This window comes from Eriocheir sinensis, unplaced genomic scaffold, assembly GCF_024679095.1.
Source record: "Eriocheir sinensis breed Jianghai 21 unplaced genomic scaffold, ASM2467909v1 Scaffold236, whole genome shotgun sequence".
In the NCBI taxonomy this organism is placed as follows: domain Eukaryota; kingdom Metazoa; phylum Arthropoda; class Malacostraca; order Decapoda; family Varunidae; genus Eriocheir; species Eriocheir sinensis.
In genome coordinates this window covers 121,779-137,412 of record NW_026111539.1, presented here as the reverse complement: position 1 = coordinate 137,412, position 15,634 = coordinate 121,779, and the positions used below count along the sequence as shown (strand labels likewise).

General features: G+C 43.5%; 1 protein-coding gene across 1 annotated transcript; it reads left to right on the top strand.

Moving 5' to 3' along the window:
- Nucleotides 1–1,350: 1,350 nt before the first annotated feature.
- On the top strand, nucleotides 1,351–15,634 carry LOC126991064 (uncharacterized). Its single transcript, XM_050849758.1, has 2 exons — nucleotides 1,351–1,857; nucleotides 12,462–15,634. Exons 1-2 carry the CDS (start codon nucleotides 1,810–1,812, stop codon nucleotides 13,464–13,466), a joined length of 1,053 nt encoding a protein of 350 aa, XP_050705715.1. The 5' UTR covers nucleotides 1,351–1,809; the 3' UTR covers nucleotides 13,467–15,634.

Here is a 15,634-nt window from a genome sequence, read left to right as displayed (position 1 = left end):
AGAAGAGGGTGGTGGTGGTGGTGGTGGTGGAGGAGGAGGAGGAGAGATGGAGAAAGGGGATGAAGGAAGAAGACAATAAAAGAGGAAGAGAAAGAAAAGTGGAGGAGAAGGAGGTGAAAGAAAATAGCATGAGACAAAAAAAATAGCACAAGAAAAATTACGAACACAGGGATTAAATTTTCTGTGGTGATAGAAAGCGGAGGATAAAGTGGAGGGGAAAGTGGAAGAAGAGAATGAGGAAGTGGAGAAGAAAGAAGTGGAGGAGGAAGTAAAAGAGCACACCACATGAAAAAAAAAAAAACAGGAACAGAATCTTAAACAAAGTAGAGATAATAATGAGGTTGATAAAACTGGGAATAAGAAGAGGAGGAAGAGGAAGAATAGGAAGAAGAAGAGTAGATGGAGGAAGAGAAAGTGGTAAGGCAGTATGGATAATAAAGGAGGAAGAAGAACAAAATAAAAAAAGGTAAAATTCTTAAAAGTGGAAAAAAGAAGAGGAGGAAGAAGAGGAAGAGGAGGAGGAGGAAGAGGAGGAAGAGAAAGTGAATAAGGAAGTATGGATATAAGGAGGAAGAAGAAAATAAAATAAAAAAGGGAAAAATTCTAAAAAGTGGAAAAAAGAGGAGGAGGAAGAAAAGGAAAAGGAGGAGAAGGAGAAGGAGAAAGAAAAAAAGGAGAAGGAGGAGGAAAAAGAGGATAAGAAAGCACGGGAAAAAGGAGGAAGAAGAAAATAAAACAAATAAAAAATGGAAAAACTAACACTAAGGAATAACATCTCAAACCAAAATATAGCGATGACTCTGATCTCGCTAAAAGTGGAAGAGGAAAAAGGGAGGAAAAAGGAAACAGGAAGAGATGGAAGAGGAAGAGGGAAGTGGACTAGGAAGCACAAACGCCAAAGTGGATTCGAACCGCTCGCCTTTATACACACACACACACACACACACACACACACACACACACACACACGAGCTCATCCACTTTCCACCGCATCCCCCACTGACGTCATCGAAAACTGGTACTCCCCTCTCCCTGCTCCCTTTCCCCCCCTCCCCCCAGATAGGCCTCGAGCAAGCACCTGTAATCAGCGTTAGGGGGTCAAGGTGTAGTACTGGTAGGCTTCGGCGTAGGGCAAGATAGCCAGGTGAAGCGGGCAGGTGAGAGGGAGAGAGAGGGAGAGGGGGGTAGGTGAGGGGAGCTGCGGTATCTTTGTTCTAGTATCAGCAAAAGCAGGAGGAGGAGGAGGAGAGGAAGGAGGGGAAGAGTGCAGGAGGAAGAGGAGGAGCAGGAGGTAGGAAGGGCACGAGGGAAGGGAAAGAGGAGGAGGAGGAGGAGTAGAATAAGGGGATGGAGAAGGTAAGAGGAGGAGGAACAGAGAGAGGAGGAGGAGGGGGAGGGGAAGAGTGCAGGAGGAGGAGGAGGTGGACGGGGCACTAGGGAAAGAGGAGAGGGAAGAGGAGGAGGGATAGGAGGTTGTAGCAGAAGGAGGAGGAGGAGGAGGAGGGGCAGACGGAGGCATCACAAGGGAAAACGGAACCTCGCGCCTGCTCCGTGTGTCTGACGTGCGGCCCAGCTGATGGTGACGGGAGGCGAGGAGGGCGGGCAGCAGACGACGTGAGGGGGCCCGCGAGCCGCCTGCCAGGGAACGAAACAGCTTCCCCGACCCTGCCGCGCCTCAGTCTGGTCCTATCGCCTCCCCGGTGTTCACTCCCTCCCTCTCTCTCCCTCTCTCTCCGTCTGTCCTTCCGTCTTGGGTGTTTGTTAGCGAAGGAGTGTGTTTGTGAAGGTGATCTTTCGAGGTAAACAGCCATGGCCACCACCGCCGCCACCTCAGCTATCTACAGTCAGGTCTTTAAGGTAAGGTCTTCAGTGGTGACATATATACACACATACACATATACATACACAAACGTACAGGCCCACACACACACACACACACACACACACACACACACACACACACACACACACACACATATATATAAATGGGTTCAACCTGTGTGTGTTGTGAGTCATGATATTTTTTTTTTGGCTTTTTTTTTTGCGATGTTGCGTTGTGGATAATGATATTGCTGTGGTCTTCGTTATCTGTGGTATGTGTCGTGTGTGTGTGTGTGTGTGTGTGATTTCAATATTTAGATACAGTGTTCTTCGCAGTCTGCAAAACGAGGCCGCACACACACACACACACACACACACACACACACACACACACACACACACACACACAGAGGCCTTGCAAATGACAGTTCCTCACGCTTATTATTATTAGAGTTATTATAATCATCATCATTATACCGCCACCACCGCCACCACAATCACCGCCACCACCACCTCCACCTTCACCACCACCACCGCCACCACCACCTCCACCTTCACCACCACCACCGCCACCTACACCCCCACCACCGCCACCACCACCACCACCTTCACCACCACCACCGCCACCACCACCACCGCCACCACCACCGCCACCACCACCTCCACCTCCACCACCACCACTCTCCCCATCGCAACACACCTTCACCCTCAATCCGAGTTAAAGGGAGCAGTGACCTCGTGCTTGCCTACCGTCCTTACCTTCCTTCCTACCTTCCTGCCTTCCCTCCTCCCTTCCTTCCTTTCTTCCTCAATCTTTCTTTTTCTTGCCTATCTTCCTTCTTTCCTTCCTACCTAATTGCCTGTCTACCGTCCTTACCTTCCTTCCTGCCTTCCTGCCTTCCCTCCTCCCTTCCTTTCTTCCTCAATCTTTCTTTTTCTTGCCTATCTTCCTTCTTTCCTTCCTACCTAATTGCCTGTCTACCGTCCTTACCTTCCTTGCCTGCCTTCCCTCCTTCCTTCCTTTCTTCCTCAATCTTTCTTTTTCTTGCCTATCTTCCTTCTTTCCTTCCTTCCTTCCTACCTAATTGCCTGTCTACCTAAGTGTCTCTCTCCTTCCCTGCCTACTTTCCTTCCTCTCTCTCTCTCTCCCTGCCTGCCTGTCTTTCTCTCCCTCTTTCTTTCTTCTTGGAAAGGCTCAACAAAGGCAACATGACTCTTCCTAAAAATACCCGCGGCGGTACACGTTGGATTACTGACTCAAGGGTGCCCTGATGACGCCGTGTGTGTGTGTGTGTGTGTGTGTTTCATAGCGTTATCACTTGACCCTCTTCACCTGGACATACAGGTAGTCAGGCTATATACACACACACACACACACACACACACACACACACACACACACACACACACACACACACACACACACACACACAAGGACGAAGAAGGATAAAGAAAATTAAGAGAAAAGGAAGCGTCGAGGTCAAACATGTTGGGGAAGGGTCAAGCGTGCCGTGTTTGTCCCTTGTTTATTTATTTATGATGATGATGATGATGATGATGATGATCATGATGAAAAGGAAAAGGAGAAGAAGGAAGAGGAAACATGGAATGGCAGACAACAGAAAACCTGCAGGCTCATTACGAAACGAGGTTGCTCCTTCAGTGCTTTAATCTGCTCGACAGTCACTCCGTGCCTGCAAAGCAGATCAAAGCGCTTTGTACGTACGTTCAGTTTACTCCTGACGCAATGAAGTAACGGTCGATGTGATTTTTAAAGGAGTTGAAGGCTTTTGCACTAACTTCTTCCGCAGGAAACTTGTTCCAATGGCGGATGACTCGGTTTGAGAAGAAACTCATCCCAATGTCCAATGCGTTGCCTCGCTAGAATATATAGACCGTTATTTCTAATTCTTTAGTTGATGTGGATGTAAAAGAACTTGGAGTGATTGACGTTACTGAACTTCTTCAGCTACTTGAAGACATAAATCAAATCTCCTCGAAACCGTCTTTTGAAGTTGAGTCGCTCGAGTCGTTCTTCCTAAGGCAGAGCCCGTACGAGTGGAATCATTTTCTTAGCGCGTCGCTGAACTTTATCCAGTAACTTCGTATTCTTCCCATAATTAGGGGACCAGAATTGCACTGCATATTCGTGATGAGTCTTACCACCGCCGCGTAAGAGAGGGATGAGGAGAAAGACAACCACGACAACGATGAAGATGTGGAAGAATGAGGAAGGGAAAATAAAAATAAGGAAAAGAAAAAAAATAGGAAAATAGGATGCAAGGAGTAAAAAAAATGGAGAAAGGAGGAGGAAGTTATCATTATCATTATCGTCATCATCACCACCACCATCACCACCACCACCATCACCACCACCACCATCACCACCACCACCAGCCGGCTCCCGTCAGGCCAGCGGTAGGAGTAACAGCACCACCGACACCACCACCGCCACCGCCAGCAGCAACATCACCAGCAACACCACCACCAGCACACAATCAATACGCAGTGGTGGTGGTAGCAGTGGCGGCGGCGGCGGCGGCGGTGGGGGTGGTGAGGGTGGGGGTGGAGGTGATGACAATCCCGCACATCACCCACAACGAGACGAGGACGACGACGCTGAGGAGGAAGAACAGGAAGAGGAGGAAGAGGAGGAGGAGGAGGAGGAGGAAGAGGATTGGGAGAACCTCTTTAAATCTGTTCTTATTTCCGGAGAGTGAGATCGATCGTGCAGAGTTGCTCAGCCGAAGCGTCGTCAGGAGGAGGAGGAGGAGAAGGAGGAGAAGAGGAGGAGGAGGAGGAAGGGAGGAGGTCGCAAGGCTTCCCCAGGTAGTCCTTTCCCACAGGTCACCGAGTCATTTGGTGGAGGAAGGAAGGAAGGAAGGAGCGAAGGAAAGATAAGTGAGGAAAAAGGGAAAGGAAGAGGGAAGCATAAGGGAAAAAAGAAAGCAGGGAAAGTCGAAGGAACGAAAGGGAAAAAATGAGAGAGAAGGAAGGAGAGGAGAGAAAGGAGGGAGAGGAGAAGGGAAGGATTTAAGGAGAGAGGAAAAAAGAGAATGAGGAAAGAAGTAGTTGAGAAAAAGAGGGGGAAGAGAGACGGAGGAAAAGAGGGGAAAGAGAGGCGAAGGAAAAAAGACATAGAAAAAAAGAGGAGTAAGATTAGAGGCAGAGGAATAAGAGAAAGGGGACAGAACAGACAGAAGAAAAGGAGAGAAAGAATATACGGAAAGAAGGGGCAGTTGTGTGAGGGGGGGGGGGGGGGGGAACAGATGAAGAACACGTGGTTTGAGTGAAAGCTATCAGTCAGTCAGTCAGTCAGTCAGTCAGTCAGTCAGTCCTTCGAAGTGATAACTGAGGATTCTTCTGTACGATGTTTTTATGGGTTGAGTTAATCCCCGCATGTTACCCCCTCACCTTCACCTGTTACTCTCTCTCTCTCTCTCTCTCTCTGTATATTTTTTCTTGCTTTTATTTCCATTCCTGCTTCTTTTCCATCATTTTCCTGCTTATCTGTTTTTTTTCCTTCCTTGCTTTTCCTCTTCTTCCTGTCCTACTTCCTATTTGCTTCTCTGTCTGTCAGCCTACTCTCTATCTCTCTTTCTCCGCTTTGTTTCTCTTTCTTCTCCCATTCCTGCTTCTCTTCCACCTTTTGCCTGCTTTCATTTCTCTTTCCTTCTTGTTATTCCTCTTCTGTCTGTTCTACTCCTTGTCTGTTTGTCTGTCTTCCCTTCTGTCTCTTCATTTTACTTTTCCTTCCTGCTTTTCCTTCTGCCTTCCTTTCTTCGTCTTCTCCTTCCTTCCTCTCTTCTTCTCTTCTTTTTTTTCTTGTCCTCCTCCTCTTCCCTTGTTTCATTCCTCTTTGCCTTCTCGTTTGCCTTTCCTTTTCACTTTTCTCTTTTTCCTATTATTCTTCCTCTACTTTTCCTGCTTTTTATGGGTGCTAGATTCTTCGTCTGTCTCTCTCTTTTCTCTTTTTCCTACTTTTCTTCTTCCTCTCTTTTGCCTGCTTTTACTCTTCCCTGTTTGCCTTAGGTCACTCTCCCTAGGTTATCATTTTCCTTTTTTTTTTCGTCATATTCTTTACTCCTCCTTTCGTATAACTATTGCTTCTATTTGTATTTTCTTTATTCCTCTCTTCCCTTTACTCTTTTCCTTTTTTTATTTTTTCTTACTTTCATTCTCTCATTACTTCATCCTCCTTTCCTCTTCCCTTCCTCTAGTCTTTCCTCTTTCATTTTTTTATATAATGTCTCTACTTTCTTTCTTGTCCTGCCTGGTTTTTTTTTATGCTTGTCCTTCACTAAATATTGCTTCGTACCTGCACTCCTCCTCCTCCTCCTCCTCCTCCTCCTCTCTCCCTGACCTGGCTTGATCTGACTTGACCTGCTGACTTCCTTTCTGCTGCGTAATCATTCTGCTGCTCTCTCTTACTTCTTTTAACTTTATTTCGTTTGGTCTAGATTCGTTTTTGTTTTTCTTTTCGCTTTTTTTCATCTTCTATCTTGTAGCTTAATCATTTTTTGTCTTGCTTCGTTTTTTTATGTATTCTAATGTGTTTTTGTCTGCTTATATGAATACCTTTTTACGACAAATCTCTCTCTCTCTCTCTCTCTCTCTCTCTCTCTCTCTCTCTCTCTCTCTCGAAAAGGATCAGGCAAAGCATTGTGTAAGAGATGCCGATTATTCTTTAAAACTTTAAATAAAATGCTAAGGGCGCCAGCTTGACGCCGATGATCAAGATCAAGAACAAGTGCCGGAGAAATAAATTGAATTGAATTGATAGCCGTCAAGTAACTTTAAATGGCAATTGGCAGCAGACATCCAAACGGGAGCACAATACTCAGAGTGGGGCAGAGTGAATGCATAAAAAGATTTGATTACAGTTGAGTCACAAGCAAATATTTTGAAGCACTTACGAAGTAAGCCTGTCTTCTGTGCAATACTGGAAGACATGGAACGGATGTGCTTCTCAAATGTCGGTTTAGATTCAAGAGTGACTCCCAACAAACGGATACTAGAAACATCCTTAATCTGTTCACCAAAAATATGCAAACAAGGATGAGGTGGATTCAAGGTACGGGATCTACTGATGGTAATGGAATGCGTTTTATTAGCATTAAGCTTCATGCCCAAAGTTGACACCAAGCGGTGCCAAGTCCCTATTCAAAGATGCAGCAACTTCACCTCTGTTGCTAGGAGAGTGAACAGAGGAGTATAGAGTTGTATCATCAGCATATGAAATAAACTTATTTTCGAAGTTAATGCCCAAGTCAGAAATAGAAATGTTAAAAAAGTAAAGGTCCAAGGACACTGCCCTGAGGAACACCAGAAACAACAGGCAGAGAAGCAGAGCAGACACCATCAACAACCGGAAACTGTAATCAATTAGTTAAAAATACTTGAAAAATACTGAGAACACTTTCACCAATACCAAGGAGTTGTAGTTTATAAATTAGAGCCCTGTGATTCACAACATCAAAAGCAGAACCAGAATCAATAGCAACAACTCGAGACTCATGACCACGATCCAAAGAAGACTGCAGGTCATGAGACAGAGTCAAGACAGCGACACATGTTCCCAAACCCTTACGGAATCCAAACTGAGAATCAGGTGACTGATTGAATTTATCACAGTATATGGAAAGCCGTTTAGCCAAAAGTCTCTCAAAGATCTTAGAGAAGATAGGAGTAATAGAAATTGGGCGGTACTCAGTAGGAAAAGTTGAAGCTGAGGCTCCCTTCGGGATGGGGGTGATGTTGGCCTTGCGCCAACACGAAGGAAAACTACCAGACTTCAGCAGTAACCTAAATACTACAGCAAGTTTTGGTGCTAAGAACGTAGCAATCTTCTTAAAGAGTAGAGGAAAAAAAACATCTGGGTCCGTACCACCATATATATCAACGTCTAGAAGGTACTTTTTCAATTCACTGGATCTAAATGCTACTGAGCAAAGTTTTGGACAGGGGAAACAAGTCATAGGTAGGGATAATTCATCATCACATTGTTTGTTAATAAAAATATCAAAAAGTAAATTAGGCTTTCTTAAAGGATCAAAGGACATTGAACCATCAGACTCGTGTAATGGAGGCATGCTAGAATCGACACCAAACAAGGAGGATATAAGAGAAGCCCACCATTTATGTGGTTGAGTAGTTCCTGCAAGAACCTCCTGTATATGAGAATTATAAGCAGCTTCAGCTGCATAATAGATTCTCTGAGCATCGGCTTTAAGAGCAACATAATTATCCCATAGCAACTGGCATCGATTCTGTCTCCATAGGTGATAAGCTGTCTGCTTATCATCATGGGCCCGCTTACAGTCATCATTAAACCAGGCTTTATCTCTCATACGAGATTTGATTATCTTAGATGAAACTCTTCTGCGTAAAATATCTAATAGACAAGTATTAAGAGCAGAGACTGAGTCATTGGATCGAAAAATAGTATGCCCCTGAATATTATCAACTTCAGAACAAACATTGTCCCAATTGAGGAGCAAAAAGAGAAAGACGAAGAAGAGGAAGAGGAGGAGGAGAAGGAAGCGCAAATCATTCCATGCATTACTGTATACCTTTAGTCGTTCATAAATAAAATAAAAAAAAAAAAAACGTTGACATTATGAATAGCAATTGCATTAAACATTTTATTCAACATTCTTCTTCTAATTTGAATAACTTTACTGAGATGCGTTTGGAACTGATCACTATTCCTATCATTAGTTTCTCTCTTTACTTGTTCATAAATAATAACATTGACATTAGGAGTAGCAATTGCATTAAGCATTTTATTCAACACAATTCTTCTCATTTGAATAACTTTACTGAGATGCTGAGTGTGAAGCAGATTACTATCCCTATCATTAGTTTCTACCTCCACTCCTTTACGAATTACAACTCTGACATATGGATAAGTACAAAAAAAATTAACTTCCGAACTTGAACAACTAATTATAGAAACGCGTAATGAATTGATTGTTATTCCTACCATGTATTTCTGCTTTCACTCCTCAACGAATCATTATTACTAGCTTGACGTGTAAATAGCTACATGATTATACTTCCCACGTGAATAACTAACTATAATGGAATGAGTATGTATAATCGATTACTGTTACTGCCATTATTACTATTATTTTCAATCTTCGTCATACATTTACCATTCATTTTCGCACAGTCATGAATTCCTACTGACATATGAATACCTAGAATTTGTTTTTTACTTCCACTTGAGTTACTGACTGTACTAATATGTGTGTATAACTGATTAATATTACCATTATGTTCAGTCTTCAGCATACATTCTTCATTCATCTTTACTCTTACTCACATATGAATTCCTACTCTTGACAATGAATAACTACAAACATATTACTGCTAACTTGAAATACTAACTACACTGAAGCTGTTACTGCCACTACTCTCAGTCCTCATAAGTTCGTCATTCTTCTTAACTCACTTATGAATTCCTACTCTTGACAATGAATAACTACAAACAAATTACTGCTAACTTGAAATACTAACTACACTGAAGCTATTACTACCATTACCCTCATAAGTTGGTCATTCTTCTTCACTCACACACGAATTATTACTCTTGACATATGAATAATTCCAAAAAAAAAAAAACTCCCAACATAAAAAAAAACTATTGAAATGCATAATTTGTACCTGATTATTATTATTATTGCCATTACTCTCAATCTTCATCATCATACATTCATCATTCATCTTCACTCATATAGGAATTACAACTCCACACACACCACAACCACAGCCCCCCCCCCAAAAAAAAATCTAACTTCGAACATAAAAAACAACGGTATATCAAAATGCATATCCCGATCATTACTGTTATCATTATATATAAACATTTTCTATCTTCACACTCATCTATCAAAAAAAAAAAAAAGATATGAATTGGGGCGTGTGGATAACTAACGAACAATTTTACGTCCAATTTGCCGAACTGGAGAAAAATTAAACTGCTCTTTTTACTATTTTCATTACTAACATCACTTCTTTCACTCATCCACGAATCATTACAATTATTACAACTTTTACCGTGTGGCTCTCTGTGGGTCAAGCAGGTTTACGTTCAATTTGCCGAACTGGAAGAAAAAGTAAACTGTCATTATTTATTTTCAATCATTACTACCAATACTTCTTTCACTCATCCACGAATCATTACAATTATTACAACTTTTACCGTGTGGCTTTCTATGGTACTATAACAATTAAACGTCCAACTTGCCCAACTGAAACAAAAAAGTAAACAGCCCCATGGCATTATAATTATTATTATTATTATTATTATTATTATTATTATTATTATTATTATTATTATTATTATTACGATGACTGTTTTACTTCACTCATACACGAATCATTACAATTATTACAACTTTTGCCAAGTAGATAATTAACTGTACTACTAACAATTTTGCGTCCAACTTGAAACAACAATAACGACGTATATACACTGTCCCATGAACTTATTACTAAAATCATTTCGCTCGCTATTAATGAGGATAATTGTTACGAACTACCTCCCCCAATTAAAAACACTACGCCTGATATATATTGTAACTTTAAACTACTAACTAAACAAATATAAACAGCTACGTTGTGGAGTAGCCTATCAATTATGTTTGCTAGGCTAGTTTGTGCGCGTCATTCAATATAAAATTAGTGTCTTTCCCTATTTTTATCTTTCTTTGTGTGTTGTATTGTGATGACCGGAAAGGATGAGAAAGAAGTGGAGGAAAAGGAGAAGGAGGAGGAGGAGAAGGAGGAGGAGAGGAGCAGTTGGAGGAGAAGGTTCTTAGAGGTCTTTTTGTGTTTGTGTGTGTGTTTGTTTGTTCTGCCCTTGAGGTGCTTCCGTTACTGTAAAAAAGAAAACGGAGGAGGAGGAAGACGAAAGAAAAGAAGAAGGGAACATGAACGAGAACGAAGAATAGGAGAACAAGGAGGATGAGGAAAAGGCCGAGGAGGAAGGGAAAAACGAAGGAGGAAGACGAAAGGAAGGAGGAAGAGGACAAGGAGGAAGAAGAAGACGAGGAAGAGGACGAGAATGAGGACGAAAATGAGGACGAAAACTTAGATTAGGAGAAAGAGGAAAACGGGAAAAGGTTCGAAGAGAAAGGGGAGGACGGAAAGGAAAAGGAAAAAGAGGAAGACGAAGAGGAAGAGGAAGAGGAAGAGGGAGAAGCAGTAAAACCTCACCGTGGGCACAATAAAATACCTTTACATCTCAACACAAGCTTTACTGCCAGAAATAAAGGTACTCAGGTGACCCCCGGCCTACCTGGAGAAGAAGAAGAAGAAGAGGAAGAAGAAGAAGAAGAAGAAAAAGTGAAGGTAGATCGTAAGGAGAAATGAGAAAAGAGGAATAAAGGAAGGAACACGAAAAGAAAAAAAAGAGCAAATGAGGTAAAAAAAAATGGAAGAAAGAGTGGAAAAAAGTAAGCCAGGAAGAAAGAAAATGGGAAACTGGAGAGAGGTGTGGAAGGAGACGAAAGGAATAAAGGAAAAAGGGAAGGGAAGAGGAAATCAAACGAATAAAGAAAGGAAAGAGGAATGATGTAGGAAGAAAACTAGAAGAAGAGGAAGAATAGGAAGGAGAGATGGAGAAACGAAAGGGATAAATGGAGAGAGAGGAAAAAAGGGTAATGGGAGGAATTTCGAGACGTAAGAAGAAAGAGGGAAAAATATCATTAAGCAGGAAACGAATGAATAAAGGAAGAATAAAGGGAGGGAGCGGGGGAGTTACGAACGCCACGGTTGGAAAGAAAATAGGAATAAAAAGAGTATACAAGGAGTCGGCGTTCAAATAAAACTTAAACCTGGAAAAAATAAGCGAGCAAACAACTACATATTATACTTCCTATCTGCCAAAGTGCTCATAAATACAATTACCGACGATAACATAATCAAAACAAACATACATAAATCATTACTGACCACTTCCAAAGACAATCTAACACTCTATGAACTTATCAACCACCTTAAGGACCCCCCCCCCCCCCACCTTCTTCCTTACTCTGTCAACAAGATAAAACCCACCACACACCTGGGCAACTCCGGCAGGTAACTAACTATCTCCTACGTCCCCCTCTCCCCCCTCCCCTTCCACATCTTTCCGGAGAGTACTAGTGTTAACCTGTACTGACTTGAAAGGCCTGTACCTAACCCACTCAACCATCCATTGGTGTGTGTGTGTGTGTGTGTGAGAGTGTGTGTGTGAGTGTGTGTGTGTGTGTGTGACAAAACTTGCCTGGCGCCACCACACCAGCTGCCTCCTCGTGCGCCCTCATTGGCTAAAAGAATCCTCATACACACAAGTACCTTTTCTCCTCCTATTGCCGGCAGCCTCTTCACTTCCTCTTCACACAGAGACAAGTCCAATAAGTGTTGATAAGCTTCACCTAGCGTGACCTCATTAAGGGGTGACGAGCTAAATTAATCAAGGAGAATAGGGACTGAGAGCAGTAAGCAGCTTCCCGGGCATACTCATCCGTGGCTCACTAAGCAAATGGTGCAGTAGCTAACCTACCCCCCCCCCCCCCCCCACACACACACACACACACAAACTCCTTGTACTCCCGCCAGCCCAGGGACTCACGACGCTTTTCCTTTTGCAGAAAAAGTTGGCCGACGCGCTGCGGGTGGGCACGGGCGGCGGCCTCTGCTTCTGCGGCATTAACGTTTACTTCAAGAACGACAAATTCTACGACGACTGGGTGATGCCGCTCTTCGGCCGCCTCGAGCCGGAGACGGCATACGCGGTGGCGCAGAAGGCGGCCAAGTACAACCTGGTGTCCAAGGAGAAGCTGCAGCAGTCCAGACTACTGGTGAGTACCCAGCCGCTGGCGGGCGGCGGCTTGGATCACGAGAAGACGCCCTTGCAGGACGAAGAGTCGAGTGTGTCGTTTGAGTGCGTGGAGTTCACAAGCTCCGAGGAGGACCTGATGGGCGCCCAAGGGGATGCGGGGCGGCCGGGCGGCGGCGCTGTCTGCGAGGCGTCGCCTTCCAAAGCCTACGATTCAGAGTTTGAGGTGGACGAGTCGTGCCTTGAGATCTGCATAGAGGACGAGGGCGGGTCGCTGCACCGCGAGGTTGGCACGTGCGAGGAGTGCCGCGCCTGCCCCCCCCACGGCACCGGAGAGCCCTGCTGCAGCAGCCACGGCGTGGGGCGCGTGCCCTCGCGGCGGTACCTGAGCGAGGCGGGTTACCCCAGCAGCGACCTGTCGTGCTGCGGGTCGCCGCGCGCTGAGAGGAACTGCGTCACGCCGGACTCGCCGTCCCTCAGCATGCGCGTGAACATCGCGTCGCCGCTCCGCAGCAGCAAGATGTCCCTCGCCACCATGATCGACGGCACCAACCCGAACTATGACCGCGACCACTTGGACGAGGAGGACGAGCTGCCGCTGGTGGACGAGGAGGACGCCGCCCCCGAGAACAACGTTCGCGAGGACCAGCGGCACAAACAGGCGAAGGACAAGGATGACGAGGATGACTATGACGATGACGATGACGAGCTAAGGACACACGAGGCCCTGCTGCCCCCCGAGGACGAGGCCCCCTCTGGCTTCCGCGAGGGCGTGGTGGCAGTGGCACATGACACCGTGCTCGTGGCCTCCAGCTAGACACACACACGTGGCGCCCCGCAACACACACACACACACACACACACACACACACACACACACACACCAATCTCGCCACACTCGCACACACACTGAGTACTTACTAACTTTTGACTGACTTGCTGGCGTGCATCTCGACATATCACACCATCTTATCGACTTCTTTTCCTGATCCATACCGGGATTTCATGGTTTTTCTCTTTCACGGTTTTTATATACGCATTGGAAGCGCCTCGGCCAGCGTACAGGGTGCCCCGAGAAGGACAAGAGAAGAGGAGGAGGAGGCAGGAGGAGTCGGAGCCTAGGAGGAGTGTAGGAGTAGCTGTGATGCAGTATTATAATAGAATGACCTTGTTTTGTGACGTAGACTATCTTGTGTATACTACTAGTCTGGCCTTAGTGGTGTGTGTGTGTGTGTGTGTGTGTGTGTGTGTGTGTGTAAAAGTGAGAGGATTAAATTTATATAAATGTCTTAAATCATTCGTTGTATCAGAATTTTAAAAAAAGTAGTATTATGATTGTTGAAGTGTGTGTGTGTGTGTGTGTGTGTGTGTGTGTGTGTGTGTGTGTGTGTGTGTGTGTGTGTGTGTGTGTGTGTGTGTGTGTGTTCTTGCCCTGAAAGAATAGTATTAATAGTGACCATGAAACCTCTACAATGTGCAAGCAAGAGTTGGCGGATGAAGAGAAAAAGAAAGAGGAAGAGAGAAGGAGAAGGAGGAGGAGGAGGAGGAGGAGGAGGAGGAGGAGGCATCACAGGTGTACAGCCGTGCGTGGGCCACCCTGTTTCGCACCTGCCCGCCGCCACCCATCTGCTGGTAACCAAGCTTTAAAAATACAAGAAAATAAAATGAAAATAAAAAAGGAAAAAAAAAAAGAAGACAACAAATATTATCTGCAAGGACGTGAATGTGACGCTTATTTTTCTACTTTACACCGATATGCAAAAAAAAAAACCTTGACATACAGAAGCAAAAATAAGATAAAAAATAAAAGAAAATACATGCAAACAGAGATACACAAAACATGACAAAAAAAGAATTATAAATATCTGTACATAATATTTATAGCGATAAGGGGAAGGAAATAGACTGAAGGGATTTTTTTTGTCGGTAAAGAGAAGATTTTACAAATATTGATAATATATACGTATAAAAATGACGACGATTATTCCGATAGCAAGATATAGCGTTTTATTTTTTTTTTTTTCCTTAGATTATTAATTTTAACAAGCTTGATTTTTTTTTTCTTCTTGTTATTATTTTCCAGCATGAGTATTTTTCTATCCTTGTTTCTACTGCACTCTTCAACACATTATCACTATTTTTATCATTATTAGGTATTTTCATTATATTTTACTAACTAGCATTTTTTGCCGCTCCTTTTTCCTAGTTCTTTGTTTTTTATCGCAGGATTTTCAGAGCTCTTTTAAATGACTTTTTTTCCTAACTACGATTTTTTTTTCTTATGAGTTTCCTTTTTTCCCATTTTCTTTTGGGGTTCCAGACGCCTCCGGGAGTCAAGGCCCAGACCAGCTCCTGCCCTCTAGCGGACCTCGGCCACACCACCACCACCACCGCAGCGACCATGCCTTAGACCACCACCACCACCATCACAACCACAACAACAACAACATCAATAACAACCACTATTATTACTACTACTGCTACTAATATCTATGTTGCTACTACTACGGCTACTACTACAAGGCAATTATTTCTACTACCTTCTTTCAGCTTTTTTTTCTAACTTTCTATCTAATAGCATGTAAATCAATCTCTCTCTCTCTCTCTCTCTCTCTCTCTCTCTCTCTCTCTCTCTCTCTCTCTCTCTCTCTCTCGTGTCCATACCTCGTTGTAGTCGTTATATTAAGTTACTATCATTAAGTGTGTTTTATTTCATTATCTAAGTTTTAATAATAATAATAATAATAGTATTGAGTTTGCGTTTTGTACATGTGCTTATTTTAGGTGGGTTTTATTATTGTTTCTTTGATTTTTTCCTCCTCATTATTGCATGTATTATATTTTTTTAATTTGTCAAGTGCTGTGATTAAATGACTTTTCTATGTGCTTTTGGTTTTCATTTATTTATTTTTTTTTTTTTATAAAGCCTCACACACACACACACACACACACACACACACACACACACACACACACACACACACA

Coding starts and splice junctions, on each gene's coding strand:
- LOC126991064 (XM_050849758.1), top strand. CDS start 1,810: ATGGCCACCACCGCCGCCACCTCAGCTATCTACAGTCAGGTCTTTAAG. Junction 1,858..12,461: donor TCTACAGTCAGGTCTTTAAG/GTAAGGTCTTCA, acceptor TTCCTTTTGCAG/AAAAAGTTGGCCGACGCGCT.